Below are 18,799 nucleotides of genomic sequence, written 5' to 3' on the forward strand. Positions count from 1 at the left end.
ATCTTGGAATACTCATGTTCAGAATATTACAACAGCAATATCTAAAGCAACTGGTGTTTTAAGAAGAATAAAATATTTAATTAATGATCAAACTTTAATTATGTTATACAATACTTTATTTTTACCATATGTAATGTACTGTAATATTGTATGGGGCAACAGTAGCAAAACAAAATTGAATACAATATTTCTTCTCCAGAAAAAGGCTCTTCGTATATGCACACATTCAAATTTTTTGGCTCACACTGATCCCATATTTTATCGCCTAAAAACTTTGAAAGCCCATGATATACATCTTTACCTAACTGCCATATTTATGTATAAACACACTCGAAATTTATTACCATTTTTTCATAATACCCTAGTAACCAATGATCATATTCATTTATACCCTACTCGTCGTTCCCATGATTTTCATTTAAGTAATCCGAAGCTTTTACTTGCTCAAAAGTCAATTAGACATCAAGGTCCGGATACATGGAACACTCTTCCTGAGGAGTTGAAACAGTGTGCCTCCTTGTTTTCATTTAAAGCAAACTTAAAGAAGTATATTTTATTACAGTATACTTCAAATACGAACTAAAAACAAACAAATCATACAATTAATGTTGGTCTCCCGATAGCAACAACGCATATCGTCCCCTCTTTCAGTAAACCAATTTTATTATTCTAAATTCCAGCCTATCTGCCATTGTGCACCTTCAAGCACCTGCACACACATTCACCACCACCACCATCACACACTAGAGTTTATTTTCCCCTGCTACTTTCGCAGCAGAATTTATATCGTTACGAATCTAGTACGTCCTTATCTTTTCCTCGGGCCGGCCATCTTTTCAAGCAATGCTTATAATGGCGGCCCTCTGCATAATCGTTTCTTAACTATAAATGCTATTCTTATCACTGCTGCATAGACATGCATATTGTATATTATATTTCTTTCATATCGTTGTTTATGCAAGTCAAAAGACTGTGTTAAATTCATTTTATATATTTCCTACATGTTCATGATTATGTACTTATATGTATCGCGGTTTATGCAAGTCAAACGACTCTGCGTTGAATTTACTTTGTATACTTCCTGCATCTTCATGATCATGTAACTTATGTATATTGATTTGCAGAAAATAAAGTATCTATCTATCATAAACGGATACTCCTTCCAGTCGGCGGAGATTGAACAGTATTCATTGAACACAGATTAGCGACGCACCAACCAACATCAGCGGGATGTACAGTATAATAGGGCGTGGCAAGAGATATCAGGAAGGAAGAAAGCAGAATCAGTCTCTAAATCAGGTGTTCATACAATCCCATGTACATCAGATTCCAGTCGAAATGCATGGCACGTTTATTCTCGTAGGTACTGTACAACATATCTCTCTCACTATTTTACATACATGAATATATAATAATTTTATGAGCTGTATGTACAGTATTTCATTTGTAAGAAATTGATCTCAGATTCAAATCTTCGTAAACTGATCTAATTAAAAAAAAAATGTTCACAACAGCAAAAACAATCTTGTATTGAGGTGAAGAAGGTATCATATTATCACAACAGGCAAGATAAAAGGACAATCAAACTGCTCTGTACGTTCAGAGCATCAGTCGCTTGGAATATAAAATGTTCCGGAAGTCGTGTCAGCGCTTGGTCTCCGCTAAGCAAGGATACTAAAATTTGATGGGTCGGATTACTGTTAAACACAGGATCCGTAACACGTTTCAAGGAGAACGGTATTAAACCGGACTGCTCTGATATAATCACCTCCCCCATACCCCCCCCCCCCTCCCCACAGAACAAAAAAAAAAAAAAAAAATATATATATATATATATATATATATCATCGGCTTTTTATCACTCTTGCGCAGACAACGAAAGTTAAATGTCATTTTATTGCAAGTGCAAATCTGCTACAATAGGAAATGATTTTTGTTTTCTCCTGTCGATTTCTATGCAGATAACAACACATGTGTAATTATGTGCGTGTCTTGAGTCTTTTGCACGTGTGTGTGTTTGTGGTGGTGATCTATCACTTGGTCTACTCCTACTTCGTCTAATAGCCATTTAGTCTCAACCCACATGGTCTAATCCCTTTTCGTCTACAACCAGTTCGTCTAATGACCATTTAGTACAATTGCCATTAAGCCTCATTACCAGTTGGTCTACTTCCAGATAGGCTATGTCCATTTCGTCTAATACCCACAGTTTATTAGACAAAATGAAAGAAAAAAATCCAAGGCGTCAAAATTGCAATTAGACCATCTGGTCGTTAGACAAAATGATAATTAGTCAAACTGGACATTAGACCAAGCGAGGATTAGACCAAACGGGCATTAGACGAAGTTGATAATAGACCAAGCGAGTTTAGCTGTAGTGGTGTTAGACAAACTGGGAAGTAGACCATCTTATCATGTTGGACCCAATGTTTTTCTTCATTGTATTAGTGTTATTCATTATTGGCTGCCAAACAGTCAAGCTTCGTGCTTATTCTTGGAAATCATTCTGTATGCAAATTAAGATGTAATTCATGCGATTATAATACACTGTACATATACTCGACGATAATTGCTGAAAATACATTGTACACGTAGTCATCTGTTATTTTGAACAATGTTAATGAAATTGCAGAAAATTGGCTTTCTTGTTAGATAAAAATGTCATACAGAAAATAAATCAAATCAAATCAAATCAAAATGTTTAATGGAGTTGTTCATCCTGATGTAATGCAAGAAATGAAAGTACATCTGTACATGAATATTTCCATTGTCACTGAAAAGTCCATCCTGGTCAGGGTGCTCGAGTCTCATGACTAAAAACAACACCAAGCACGAGACACTGCGAATAAATTTCTTCCATTTATTACTGCCAGGCCTCAAAATCATGGCTACGATTATACGTGTACATACACAGTTTGTGACTCCAGCAAACCAATTAAGAGACTGAACTATTGGAATAAGGGACCTTCTGTAAGTAGCGTTAATAAAAACAAACACAACATTATTCATCATTGTAACAGGGCCGGTGCAAACGGGGGGGGGGGGGGGCACATAACACAAAGGAATACATAGTGTCTTATAAAAAAATAAAAAAAAATCAAAAAAACATGACAGGAAAACTTACAGATTCAAGTTCCTGCAAACCTCGAAATGCGTGACATAATGCCCTCTCATAAGAACACACGGTGACACAGACTTCCGCACAAAAAATTCACAGTAATACAGCGGTACTTGTACCAGCAGATTCACGATTTGCATGTACGCGTGCGTGTGTGTCCCCCCATTAACACGGCCTCATGTGTATCCGACACAGCTCTAAAACCCTTTTGGGATGAAAAGTACCGCTGACAAACATCGCTACAAAAAACACATTGACGACCCCCGAATATAGTGAATATCTTGCCGGCTGATGTGAGCTCTCTTTTCGTCTGGCACTGCATGGAGGTTACATTAAAAGAATACGATTTCATGGAATCACAATTCTCAGTATAGCAATTGTCAATAGGGGCAGTGCTATGCTTTTGGTTGAGAAGCTAACTTTGGGTCTTCTGTCTCAAGTTAAGGAGTAAATCACTTTCTGACAAACAAAAGATAGAAAATATGGAGATTAAATGACATGAAATATGCTATCTATTTGAAATTTCAAATATACAATACAGTGCATTCTTGTTATAACGAACAAGGTTATAACGAAATTCTCGTTACAATGAAGTAAAAACTCAGGTCTCAAAATTACCATTAATACATCTTTATCTTTACATACATTACTGTTCGGCTATAACAAAATTTCGATGAGATGAAGAGAAACCACCAGTCCCAACAACTTTGTTATAACAGGAGTGCACTGTATTTACACCATAGTGTTTCCTTTTCTCGATGCGAACATACATGTATTTTACATGACGTAAGGAAATGACCCTATGCCAACTTCAGTGTATCAGGTAGTCAGAAAAAAAAAAATAAAAACAACAAACCTACAAAATTCCCTACAAAACAGCCTACGGTTCCCTAGAAGGTACAGCAATATTTCTCTCATTTTGACAACTTTCTGAAATTATGTAAACTACATGTATTTCACTGCATATTTATTTTCATCTATTATAAGTTATGTTTATTTGAAAGCCTATTACAACTTTACCAAGACAATGGTGTGTCACAGAAGTAATTCTGACCTACATTTGTTGACCTTTGACCTCTTTCAAATTACATAATTATATTCTATATGAAAAAAAAAATGGTAAATCATAAAAGTATTAAAAAAACAACAACGAATGGGCAGTTTTGGTCGTTTTAGAGAGTAATCAGATAGGCGGTTTTGGGAGGTTCAGATACTAATGGTTAAACTGCTGATGATGCATTGAGGCCAGGTATTAGTGGGCTATGAGAATGATGCAATAATTTGTTCAGTATTATTACATGATGATTCATGTAAACCTGCGACATAATACATGTACATGTACATTGCCAAATGAATGACCTGATGCTACATTGTCTGGAATTTACACGAAAGTATGTGTATAAATACAAACATGTACACATAATACTATTATTAAATACACATCTGTTGCCATTTACATATCTTAATACTCACGTTATTTCTCTTGCTTGTCAATGGCATCATCGTTAATATCTTGCTCTCATTGTTTGACCTTATCAGTACATAATAACATCTAAGAACATACCTGCCCAGTGAGATAAATATCCTATTTGCTACGTACAATAGTATCTGCAATTTGGGGCATGAAAGGTTACATCACACTAACTCTGGCAATGATACACTCTCTTGATGAGCGCCTTTTAAGAGGAGAAACATCACCATCCAAAAACAAAAGCAAAAATCCCAAATCACATGTAGCATTCCTCGTAAACGCTTGCATGTATCAATTTCATCCAATGATCACACACAAATCGGAAACGCAAAGCCCTACCCGAACTGAAGGAGTTCTAGAGGATTACCGCCACACTGTACGTTAGCACTTGCTTTAAGTCATTCACAATTATAATTTTTCATTATCGTGAAGACCCATTTTGTATCATTTGGAGCAGAAATACATGATGTACATGGTGGGACAGTTCGAGTTGATGGATTGGTAGGATGGTGTCTGCTAATCCCCTGTCTCCTTGTCTTCATCCACGCTCACATATGACTTCCACAATCTGTGGAAAAGACAGTGTAATAAAAAATCAAAATCAAACAAAACAATGACTCGTGGATTACCAGTACTAATTTGAAAAACCAATCCATACATTCATCCCCTATCTGCTCTGTACTATAAAATAAGAAATGTTCATTTTCCCATCACACAAAGTTCCAAGCATACATGCACCCATCGTGAATATTTTTCTATACAACCCTGCTTACAAAAAATAAATAAATAAATAAATAAATAAATAAATACATATATTCTGTCATCAACAATGGAATAAAGCAAGATTGTATGAAATTTTATGCACAGAACAAATGGAAGGTGACCTGGCATGATGCTACACTATGGGGACAGAATTTGGTCAAACTTTCACCATCCTGTTCCCTTCGTTTTTCTGGTTTTATTCAACAAACTGATTTCTAGGGCAGACTTCCCCTTTAACTTTAAGTGAACGAAAAGGAAGCTACGGGAAGCGATTTTTCTCACTTCCTAGTAAAAAGCCAAGCTACTGTGTTACAGTAATGTGTTGTTGGATACCACACACAAGTAGAGACTGGAATAATTTGGTGGATACATAGTCATTTGTGCACATCCAAAGATCAATCACTTGCACATAATATAAAATGACATAGTTTTGGTTGAGATGAAACTTCAGGTTTTAAACTGTTTTGTGAGATAATGAGAAACTTCCTACGAAATATTACAGAGCATACAATTCTAAGAGCAATTCAAAGTTTGGCTGAGACATTCAAAACAAAGCAACCCTAATAAAAGGTGGGACTAACCTTTTATTAGGATCGCTTTGTTTTACTTTGTTTTTGGATATCTCAGTAAAAAGTTAAAAGCTGAATCCCAATCTCAACCAAAACCAATCCATCCCTATAAGGTGTAAAACGGTTTAAGAGTATGTGGAACATTGCTATCAATTTATTTGAATTTTCACAGATATTAAGAAGATTTCTTTTTTTTTCTTCGTCTGATTAAATCCACAATTTACATCAGATTTTTTTCTGCTGAATTCATACAGCTAAGATCATCAACAGGTCAATGAAAGTACTGCTATTACATCTTTTTCTATTAATATCCGGCATATAAAATGATATTATGCTTATAAGCTGCATTGCATTTCTTCTCACTCGATGATAGCTCTGCAAGCTACATAAGATTCAGAATGAGTATATAAAGGTTCTAAACATTAGACTGGATTTAAAGAGACATAGCTTTTGACTTCTTCATGTGGCCATACAACTCGTATATATAATTCAGCAAGATTTTTATTTTTCGCTAATTTTGCGAGTTGAGGGCTACATGCAAATTTTTAAACACGCGAAAATATCCAGGAAGATTCTGATTCCAAAATAATGCAATGTCCACATGTACATTTCTCTGTCCATTGTGGCACTCCATGAGTGTGACTTTAACAACTCGTGAAATTGTTGGGACGTCCCAATTCAAGAAAAAACTTTAGACTTGCTTTTATCAACAGTGCATACAGTGGATACAAAACTTATTAACAAGGAAAAGATCTCTTTAAATTCTATTTGTTTGTTCGTTTATCTTTAAAGCAGCCACAAGCTGATATCATGGCAATGGTATTAAGACACCCGAACCTACCTTAACACTACCATCACAAAAAAAAAAAAAAAAAAACTTCCTGGCATAAAATCCCTCATAAACATTTGTAAACATCAATTATGTAAGCTTTGACTCCAGGTTGGTGCTGTTTTTGCTCATGAAAACTATGTGCCATGACAGCAGAAAATGCTCTTTAAAAAAAAAAAAAAAAAAAAAGAAAGGGCAAAATGTCCTTTCCTAAGCACCAAAGAAGCGCTTGGTGGTAAACAAGCTAGTATGTGTCCTACTTTGTCAGATTGAATCACACAAAACATAATAAAAGTACATGAGTCATTCTTATATGTCAAGCCATTCAAGTACGTGCATCATCATAAATGCCTGCCTAGATGCTTGTAATCTTTGATGTAGAGGAAATATACACAAGCAAGCTGTGCAAGTTCCCCTTCCAGGTCTATATAGAGTTATCAATTATTATAAAATGATGAAGCAGACCCCAATCCAATGATTACTTGAGAGTGTACACATGACCAGGCATTTATTCTGCCAAACACATAAGTTTGCTTAACTCTTTATGTGCCATGGTAGAAACCATGCGTTCAGAAAACATTCTGTTTTTCAAATCTTTATAACTTTTATAGATTTATGTTCAACAGTAGAGGAAGTGAGCAAATTTGTAGAGAAAATGCCAAGCTTTGCATCGATGTAAATTCTTTGACAAATCTATAATTGCTTTTCTTTCAAATGCCCAGTAGCTTCATTACGGTAAATATATGACTTTTGCACACAAAGCAGTGACAGAAACTTATAATTTGCACGCAGATCCAGTATGGAACACTGCCTGTTAGTCAATCACGACATAAAATGCAAGCTATAGATGGGGGGAGCGGAATCGCGAGAAACGCTCTCATTGTACTGTGGGATTTGGCGATTTATCAATCGGTTTGGGTGGGTTTGTGCATTTGAGCGGAATACGCGAAGTTGGCACGCCGTCGAATGAGCCGGAGGTGCGAACATGGCACATTAAGATTTTATATGACCAGTCATTAGCAAAGTATAATGACTGGTCAATATCACTTTTATATCATGATGCATGGTAGGTCTATGTGAAATGGCATCGTGTTGTTTATTCACAAAAAAGGCTGGTGTGCAGCGGAATCTTACAAAACCACAAAGATCTGCTTTATCATTTAATACACATCAATTTGTTTGGGCATTGGCATAATTACCTAAACTCGGTACATGTACCTCTGAAACAGTAAAAACATCCTCGACTCTGGTCTCCTATGTGATTGACTGCTCCAAGGTAACTGGAAAGGTGTTGGTAATTCTTACTAATACCCTCACTTATGTGAATTTTTTTTATACCATTAGTCCAGAAAATTGCCTTCATCTCTAAAGCGACGTTAATTGGGTTTATATTTACTGGGATACAAAGAGTCCACAGTTTTGGTGAGACAATATTAGGTGTGGAATATTCATACACCTAATAATGTCCACAGTTTTGGTATGACATTATTAGGTGTGGAATATTCATACACCACACTGACATATCAATGCTACAAAGTGACTATATTAATGTGTGTCTGTGTGTCTAGTGTGTATGTGTGCACATGACTGAATACACACAGTGATTTGTGGAGAAATGTATTCTACATGTATACCCCACAAGTGTGACTGAATAAAGGCGATCACTGAATTTTTTGTTCTCGGTACCCCATAAATGAATGTAGTTAGAGTATGCAATTACATACCTATATGTACATGTATGTGTAAGGATGCGTGTGTATATGTGTGTGAATGCATGTGTAATTGTATTATTACGTGTGCATGTTTATGCGTTCAACCAATACTACTCACACTAGACTCCATGAGTGTTGCGTCCAGACAGCGGTGGACGGCACTGCCAACAATCTCATCCAGCAAGAAGTGGACCAACCTGACCGATGCAAATCAGATGCAAATTAGATGCAAATGAATGCAGATGACATAGCTTTAGATAGTGGGCATGGCCCAGCTTTAGATGATGGGCGTGGTAAATCAGATGCTAGTGATGCAGATGGTAAAGTTTGACCAAATGGGAGGGGCAAATCAAATGGTACTGATACCAGATGGCAAATAAGAAACTGTGCTATGCTAATAAGATGCAAATAACTATAAAATACAAAGAATTATAGACATTGAAAAATTATTACACACAGATTTCATATAAGTGTAGAAATTCTACAGAAACCAGATGTAATTTTGAACCATTCCCCCCCCCCCCCCCCTACATTTTTTGCAGTGCCTGTAGGGCAGCTGAGATCTATATGATGTAGATAAACAGTTTTATATCATTTCTAATTTTCTTTTCTTTGTGACTGCATTCCCTCTGTAATCATTCTCCAAAATGTTCTGGAATCTTTGACTCCAAGCCTGATGACCTGACATAGCATTCACTTCCTTCCACCTGCCTTATCTTGACACCATAAATACACGATAGCCGAGTGACAATTCTATCCTAAGAACATGTGAAAGTAGTACAGTAGAACGTCGTTTTAAAGGGACTGTACAGTACAGTACTGGTTGAGGTGGGGATTCATGTTTTTAACGTTCCTAAGTGAGATAATGAGAAACCTCCTATGAAATGTAATTTCAGAGAGAGCATGTAATTTTAAGAAGGATTCAATATTTATTTGATGAAAATTGGTTTTCAAATGGCTGAGATATCCAAAAGAGTGATAATAATAAAAGGCGACAGGCCACGCCTTTAATTAGGATCTCTTTGTTTCACCTTGTTTTTGGATATCTCAGCCATTTCAAAACCAATTTTCAGCAAATAAATTTTTGATACCCCTTAGAATTGCATGCTCTTTGACATCTCATAGAGTGGTTTCTGAATATCTCGCAAAACTTTAAAAGCTAAATCCTCACCTCAACCAGAACTGTACACATCCTTTAAAGGGGATGGCTAGTAACTGATCAGTGGGAATCAGTGGGAATGCTGGGGGATGATTATTCCAATTCTTGGGATTCATTTAAGAGAACATTATATATATATATCTATTGTTGTGTGAAAATTATTTGCTTCAGAATGGTCTCATATTCAAGTAATGTGCAGGTTAATGCCCCGTCACTGTACAGGCATGCTAGCCTGGAACCATTAAACTGCACATTACTTGAAATTAAGACCAGTCTGAAGCAAATCATTTTCACACAACAATAGATATATAATGTACTCTTAAATGAATCCCACAAGAATTGGAACAATTATCCCCCGGCATTCCCACTGATTCCCACTGATCAGTTACTAGCCATCCCCTTTAGAGAAAATGAATATTAATAGCAAAACTCTCTTTACAACACGGATATTTTGCAGGTCCAAAGTCTTTATGTTCCTTTGTTTTCTGTGCCCTGATATTGTGAGGAACGTGATACAACAAGGTAATTGTCACAGTTTTCAGGTCCTTGTAAAAGTGAAGTGCCCCTGTTTTGATGAATCGTTACTGTCCCACTTACTTTTCGTCGGACACAAACCGCCAGAGGTAGAGGTTGAGGTAGTGCGTGTCCACCTGGATCTGCTGCAGGCCGTACCGCCCAAACGTCTTCAGCCTCACGCACTCCAGAAATGTCTGGCAAAGAGCAGAAAGAGAGATGATGAAAAGAGAGATACAGACAATCATATATCAAAGGATAGTCTGGGTGACAGAGGCTGAACCTTGTTTTACTATTCGCTCAATGTTTTTTTGATGAAATTTCTCACAACCCTCAAGGATGTAAGATTTGCATCAACCAGATTCAGATTTAGCACCCTTGAATAAGGATGAATATATAAAACCATCAAATAAAAAACCCAACCAAAAAACAAGCAAACAAACAAACAAATATTGGATGGACAGTAAAAAAAACAAGGTTAGGCCCAGAGTCTTGACTTTGCATCTAGACTCAAATGTTCCATGGAACTTATGACTGAAACAAGCATTGATGGAGAAACTTCCTTACAGTGAGGAATCCTGCATTGTGCAATAATAGAAAGCATCATTTATTTCCAGTGACCACCATAAGCCCAATTGATACAGCATTCATCCCATGTTTACCACTCGTTTCTCCAAGATGGTCATCTGGTGTGGAAACATGGTGATATATTTCCTATCAAATCATTTGTGTTTGCGCTGTGTCTTTTTCCATAATCAGCCCGTTGAGGATGGACTGATTTTGCTACAACACGCATTCCCCATAGACATTTGCCCGAGTATACTCGGGACTCATCCTCAACGGGTTAAGTACTATCACATTTAAAATAAGAAAGAGTATTGAAAACTTGTTTCATCATGAATGAATTACTACATTTACACTGTTGTACAATCAACATACTACATCGTATATCCAAAAAAAGAAGAAGAAGAAGAAGATGATGAAGAAGAGCTTTGATGAACATATATCATCTTTTAAGGTAATATTGCATTAATGCAAGTTATGTTAAAAGAAATCAGAATCACATGATTCGTTTTTTGTAATAAAAAAAGAAACAAAAACAGAATGAAGTCTTTTTATTAATAGCTAACTTGTTATACAAAATCCACAAAACAAAAACTAAGAAAAACCAAGAGACACCTTAAAAGTCATTACTAGGCAGAATCTAGACTGTATGGCAAGTTTCTGATCTCATTCTACTCTATAGAGAAAAATTTTGTCAACTGCACACGTTGTGAGTATACAACATATTAATGAACAATAATAATTACTGAGTACACATATGAGACATACATGTGTATATGCTAAGCTGCCTACAAGTATTTTTGTAAGTGGTCATCAAATTAATGGGATGGGTATTTATTGAGGTATGTGGGAAGGGCTGGTTGGGATGGCATAACTTTGAAAACTGGTCTCAACTGCCAGCATTTTGGACCCCGAGACCTTGTGGTATAGATAGTATAATTATGCCACGTCACATGAGCTATAGCAAGATGGAGGCCGAGAACCAAATACGAGGGCTTTCAGATGACAAGAAGATCTCGTTTCTAATCGCGCTTTTGAGAGCTGTTCTAGAGCTGGGAGAAGAGCCCGATATGCCACAGCCCATGATCATTCAGGCATGCATCTCTTGATATGCATGAATGTTGAAGGTTTGTACTTGTACATACATGCAGCCTATGCAGTATCTGATACGACATGCATGTGGAAATTACATACGTACTTGCATGCAGCCTATGCACGTATCTGACAAGACAACAGTTTAATGATTGTAGCACAAAGGGGTCAGACAAAGTTCTGCTTCCGCAAATGTGTTTTAGATGTCACCAAGACAAGTAGCGTGAACCGAAAATTGAGCAAAGATTGATTGGAAACACCCCATGACCACAAACTGTTAACCATTTTTTTTTTCTAAAAACATGATTACAGTAGAACGATTCTCTTATTTGCCATAAGATGAAAAAAGGAAAAGAAAAGTGAATTGCATCAGCTGAAATTTCAACTTGTTTAAAACAACATCTTTTTGCTGTATGAAAGCCCTCATGGTCTGAATAGGACTCTTACTGGTGCTACCAACCTTAAGGCTGATCTTGATGATCCCCGTGACGACGGACACTTTGGAGAACTCCACCGTGCTGAAGATCTCAATCCGCTCAGAGAAGAGTTTCTGGATATTGCTCATCAGGCTCGTGTCAAAGGTGGTACTGCAGGGTCAAAGGTTGAAGGTCAAAAGTCATAATCTCACAGAGAAGTTATACACACACACACACACACACACACACACACACACATTGTGACTGGACATTTGTATTAACAGTTCAAATTTCACTTCATTTTTTTTTTCACTCTTCAGTTTTCTTTTTCGGCACAAACTTTCATATTCAGATAGATCCCTCTCGGTAGACAAATATATGACACGCAAACATGACAGCTCATTACTTTTATGTGGACGTTCTTTGATATGCACGCTCATTCCCTCACTACCAGCATATTTTTTGTCAGTCAAGACACTGACCAGCAATTGCAAATTGTTCATCTGAGGAAGGAGGTAAAAGATATCCAGGATCCAGCTTGTTGGCGAGTCATCGTATTTCAACTGTGCAGCAAACTGCGGTTTATAGTAGTCTGTGGAATTATCTACACAGACTCCATTTCAAGCTTCACTGCATTGTGGCTTGGATGCATTTCAAATGCAAACCGGGAAGTAAAAGCAACAAATGAAAAAACTGCTTCCTGTTGACCTACCAACAAAAATGATGGACATCACAAAATTACTCAAATGTACAGTGACCCTTGACCTAGCTTGTGTCCTCCAAGGTAAGTTGTTGTCTATTCATTTCTATCCTGTCAGCCACATTGGATTCTAACTAGACACTCCTATTAACTGATGTAATGGCTTTGGATATGACATTTTTCATTTATTTTTGTTGTTGTTGTTGTTGTGGCAAAAGTACAGTGACCTCTGACCTTGACCTTTGCACTTTTATCACTCCCATTTAAAGTAAATACTTATCTAATTCTGTCCATCCAGGCATACTACAATACCACTGAACATTCCTCTCTGAAATTACAGCTGAAAGTGCCATTTTTAACCATAGTTTTGTGACAACGAGGGATTTTGCCTCCAACTTAATCAGAGCAACTAGACCTCATATAGCATCCACGGTCCAGGTGCTAAGAAAATCCATCGAATATGATTTTTGTCATCAAGATCTGGGACACACATTGACAGGAGTACAACTTGAAAACACAATGATCAAGGCATCCTTTTTGGTTAACTTATACAAGTGGGGTTTACTATTTTTGACACATTTTGCCCATGGGTAGTCAGATTTCATCACCCAATTAACCATTAGTTTAGCTCTCAGTTCAAGTAATGCTGCCTCGTACAACACATCTAAAAAGAGTCTTGATACTGAATTGGTCGACTGCTCATCATGTGACAGTTGCTAAAATTTACCACTGTGCATTGTCACTGTTGGGTGTGCAATTTCTGTCTAGTAGTTTTGCATAGAGCACTCTGATATCACCCACTTACTTTTTGGTTTGGTTTGGTTTATTTCTGCATTTTTTTTTTCTCCAAATACAATAACAAATGAAAACAAAGTGATACAGAGTATGCAAAAAAAGGACAGTATAACATACAAATCAAAATAAGAATTGTCAATTTCATAACAACATCAGTCTGTAATAACATACGAATCAAAGTAAAATGTGAAGACATACTGTATTTATATGTGAACAAAGGAGAAATCAATACCGGGGACCATCATCATAAGCAGAGCTTGACGTGAATGAGGTCATATCTTATATATATAAATATACTTAATGCTGTTATCATTGTGAGGTTTAATTTTCGCAAATTTTGCAGGTCACTGTGGGGCCACGGATTTAACAACATGCTAAAAATATCCCACCTGATCTTCATTGCATAAAGTGACAGAGTGAACAGACAAGCATGAATTCGTCGGCGTCAAATCACAAAAAACATCATCTTTTAAAAATATCTGCCAAAATATCCGTACATGAAAATAAGAGCTTTTACAGTATATTTACTCCCATAGTCCCATGAGAAACTTAAACTTGCAGTTTTGCACCATTGCACTCCTCTGACGTTGTAATATACAAAACATGTACATGCATTTTCCAGCATGCACTCAATCTGTTATATCAAGCTCTTCCTTTCTTTGCTACTGAACTGCTTGGCATTCCTGAGAAGTGGTTGCCATTGCTGTAATAAAATATTCAAGTCTTGGCTCGGATCACACTCATTAATGTCCAAGGTGTTGTGTAAAGCAAATGGCAAATGACCTTTACTCGTGCAATGGAACTAGATTTCGCAGTCATGATCTTTCATGATATAACACCTAGATAGATCTTTGTCATTTGACTGGTTGTTTGCTATTGATCATTTGTCCCATTTTACTATTGCGTCATCATTCGTGCAATTGTGGCTCCATTTACTGTGCACTCTTGGATCCATAAGATTTGCTTCATTGCACAAACGCTTATGTTTGCATTGTGTATGCAACAGCGTGCTAGCGTAACGCATTCAGTGAGCACTCTCTCCATCTCAGATGCCGCAAACTGACTCTCTTGTTTCTAAATTCATAAAACATTGAATGACAAGGATCCATTTTAGGTGTTATATAAAACAAACAATAAATGTTCTCCATTCATGCGATGGATAGTTTATTTCATTCGCTGAAAGATGAAATTACTGATCCATTCAACTCGGCTGCACCTCGTTGAATGGATAATTTCATCGTTCACCTCAACTATTCAGTCCCACTGCACTCATAAGCATTCATTATTAGTATACTATTTGTATACAATCTTATCTCGGTAGGACAATACTTGCCTTGGGGTGTAGTTCCTCTGGGTCCTCTGTTGCCGGGAGACGCTGAAGCTCTGGAACGTGCGCTTGCTGGAATCGCTGCTGTGCGCCTTGCGCGTCCCCTCCTCGTAGAGGGAGCCCACGTTGCTGTCTATCGCCGTGATGTCCTCGACGACGCGCTTCATGACCGCACGCACATTGCGCGGCTCAATGGTGTTCAGCCAGTCTCGAGTCTCAACACTTTTGCGTAACATCTGAAAAAGAATAGACATTTTAAATGACTTGTTATTGCTTTTCATCTGCTTAATCCCATGTAGCCTGGGGGATAAATAAGCTCCCCCCCCCCCAACATTTTTCATCCTGGTAATTTTAAAATGCAAAAATTTAATTGCTAAAATTTCATTACCTTTTCCTTTCACATTGTACATATTTTGATGCACTTTACGTGAAAATCAGGGATACGCTTGCCGAGTAAGTAGCAAATTTTTGTGACCAATGCCACCAAAAATGGCAGTTTCCAATGACTGTTGAGTGTACTGTCAAGTATGAGTTTTACAAGATTAAGAAAAGTTACAGTAGTTGGGCTGTAGGAACTAATCCGAAATGCTGTCCTGGTTGGTTGTGAGGTGACAGCACTCGGTGAGAGTCAGGTGAACGTGGGAGAGAAGCAACAATTTACCTGAGATATCTGGAGGCCCTGCGCCTTGACGTAGTGGTTCAGAAGCTGTTGGGCGCCCTCTTTGGCCTCCGCACACAGAGTCGAAGTCTGGGACAGCCCCCTGCTGTCCTCTATCATGAACTGGGCATTGCACGTACCAAGCTGGTGACAAGACAATACAGTGATTTCTCTCAAACAAAGAATTTATGCATGAAAAACTGAATCTACAGCTTCTACACCAAGAAATATTGATTTCCCAACCTTGTGTCAAAATTTCTCTCTTTTTTTTTTTTTAGTTTGACGAATCTGTTAAGGATAACCACATTTCCATCATATTACAAATTTCAAATTCATGAAATTCTTCTGTCGAGGTGTTTTCATTACAACTGATTGACAAATTGCCCTACATCGACGTAAATGTGGGGCAATTTGTCAATCAGTTGCAATGAAAACACCTCAACGGAAGAATTTCATGAATTTGAATAATTACGCAGTACCCACTGCATGTTATAAGGTTTAGAACCAACACTTGCTGTCGGGCGGAAGCACGGTGGTCTAGTGGAGATGACGCCTGTCCGGAGATCAGGAGGTCATAAAAAGAATATCTTATATACAGTGGCATCAGAATTTATTTCTTTTTAAATTGCTTTGAAATATGTTCATTCTCTTTGAAACCATGTAATGTTTAAAATGTAGTGACATCAGTGTGCATATAGGTGGGAGGTTGTGAAGAAATATTATGTGCCTTGAATTGTGCAATGGAAGCTCACCAGCTGAACGATGTGAGTGGTCTCAAAATCCACCAAAAGCCTGGACAGGATGAGGATTAGTGTCGGAGGAGCCGAACCCTTCTCTCCTCCACCCTCGCACAGATTCTGTTGGGAGGAAAGAGGGGTAGCCATAGCAACAAACATTATGATGCCGATGAGAACTATCTGAATACTACTGTATATGCCATATATTTTGAAAATTTTATGAGACAATTTTGTGAGTGGATGAATCTGTGACCTAGAACCCCACCCCAACTGACAGAATGGTAAAGAAGTATAATCATTTTTACAGAGAAAAATTAGCGAGATTCCGCATTGGATATGACATAGCCTTGTCATAAAATTTAGGTCACAGGAAAACTTTATAGTTTCTTCACAACTTTTCTGTACTGCCTTTCTAGCATAAACACTCCTTTCAAAAGTCACATGGCTTTGAAAAACAAAATATTTTTCAAAAGCACTCATGTGTTGTGATCTCAGAATAATGTGGCACACAAAGAGTTAAGGACAGGAATTACAACAATAATGTGGAGGTTGACACAAAGGCCTAATTTCACAAAGGTGGCACAATCTTTGTCCATGGTTTAAACCATGGACAAAGACCGTAGTTTGTATGGGGCGCCAAGTGTCACATGGCCTATTTCGTTACTATATCAGTCATTTGTGACCCGCTACAACAAAAAGGTCCTAAAGTCGAGCACGGTCGAAGTCGTGAAAATCGAGTTTGAAGTCAGAGCATTAAAATTGGTCAAAACGTACGATTTTCTGATTTTGATATATTATTGGAGTCTAACATGTCTTCTTTCATCTGTCGAAATTTTGAAGCAAAATGATCAAAGGAAAGATTAAAAAATAGCATTTTTCTGAGCCATGTTTTTTGGCGTTTCAACGAAGCAGAAACTGGTTCGAAAATTTGGATTGAGCGCCACAGATAGGTTCCGCCCATAACAACAACCAGAGTGATCTCATTGGTCAGTTTGCTGCTTGCTGCTAACCGAAGCGTGAAGCTCGCACACTGCCCAGTCGACTGGTACGTGCGGGCGGGGTGCGCTATGCTCAGCCGCTTCCCACATCCTGGTCACTGATTGGTTGGTGAGGAGACCGCCGACGCTGATGTGCTTGAATGAACTCTTCGGGGGTTGTTAGGGCTTATCTTCTATTGTCCAGAGGTGAAAACTGACTTGCGTGTCCCTTGATCGCGATTGCGTCGAAAGGAAGACTTTTAGGGCGCTTTTCTCGAAACAGTGATTTTCCAGACGTCTCGACATGCTCTCTTTTAAACATCGATATCTCCGCAGCCGATTATTTTTATAAAATGTGTTATATATCAATTTAAAGCAGAAAGATTAGGGGATTATAACATGCAATTTTCAAATAATCGACCTCGCCCGACTTTAGGATCATTTTGTTGTAGCGGGTCACATTTTGTCTATGAAATGACCATTTTGTATCATGAAATAGGCCATGCGACCCTTGGCGCCCTATACAAAACTACGGTCTTTGACAATGGTTTAAACCATGGACAAAGATTGTGCCACCTTTGTGAATACGGGCCTATTTAAAGTCAAGCCACATGGTGCAGGATAGCCGAAGCAACTGGAAACGGGGTCAAAAGGGGGGTTGGATAATCAAGGGCAGATGAATGGTGGAACCGCTCACCCGACATGTCTGGAAGCAGTGTCTGAGGAAGTCCACCAGCAGACCTTCGCGTACCACCTGGGAGGGGTACGTGGTCACAAAGAAGGACGCGTTGGCGAACGTGATGTCCTGTGCCAGGAACGCCTGTGTGAATTCAGCAAAATACATGTTGATGGTCATAAAGGCAGTCCAGATAAATCAAGGAATGTGTCTCATGTGAAGGGTCTGCGATGCAAAATATGAAGTTTATGTTCTTCAATCTTATCAAGGGAAGACAACGAAGTCATGCAGTATTTACGAGACAAGGAAATCAGCTAATCTCTAAACACACACACACATATATATATATATATATACAACAACATAAAAGTGACAAATCTTACAGGTTGATGTTAATTTGCACAGAAAAATAGACTTTTTTATTGGCAATAAAAGAAGGTAGCTGCAAAAGAAATTTATGACTCACTGAGCAAAAACTATTGCAACTTTTAATGCATGGTCACAAGTGATGGGTGGTTTCATGTACATTATGTATGCTCTCTCGAATGTAAGTGTGGTCCTAAACAGGGCCAACTAAATTTTGATATTTTGGTAACCATAATTTTACAGTCAATCTCGAAAACTCGAGACTGAGTGGGTCATCTTCAGGACCACACTCACATTCAAGGAAGAATACATGGTGTACCATATGCTCCCCAAAATTGGTAGGTTCCTGTTAAAGTAA

At 37.8% G+C, this 18,799-nt stretch overlaps 1 protein-coding gene across 1 annotated transcript in view; it reads right to left on the bottom strand.

Moving 5' to 3' along the window:
- Positions 1-2,846: 2,846 nt before the first annotated feature.
- Positions 2,847-18,799, bottom strand: part of LOC140241326 (vacuolar protein sorting-associated protein 51 homolog) — a 30,918-nt gene continuing 14,965 nt past the window's right edge. The window contains exons 13-20 of the mRNA XM_072321054.1: positions 18,097-18,219; positions 16,438-16,542; positions 15,689-15,829; positions 15,034-15,263; positions 12,250-12,376; positions 10,218-10,330; positions 8,580-8,658; positions 2,847-5,157 (exon numbers count right to left, since the gene is read on the bottom strand). Of these exons, the coding sequence (XP_072177155.1) occupies positions 5,128-5,157; positions 8,580-8,658; positions 10,218-10,330; positions 12,250-12,376; positions 15,034-15,263; positions 15,689-15,829; positions 16,438-16,542; positions 18,097-18,219 (948 nt within the window). The 3' untranslated portion in view covers positions 2,847-5,127. The remainder of the gene's footprint in view (positions 5,158-8,579; positions 8,659-10,217; positions 10,331-12,249; positions 12,377-15,033; positions 15,264-15,688; positions 15,830-16,437; positions 16,543-18,096; positions 18,220-18,799) is intronic.

This window comes from Diadema setosum, chromosome 18 (genome assembly GCF_964275005.1).
Source record: "Diadema setosum chromosome 18, eeDiaSeto1, whole genome shotgun sequence".
Classification (NCBI taxonomy): domain Eukaryota; kingdom Metazoa; phylum Echinodermata; class Echinoidea; order Diadematoida; family Diadematidae; genus Diadema; species Diadema setosum.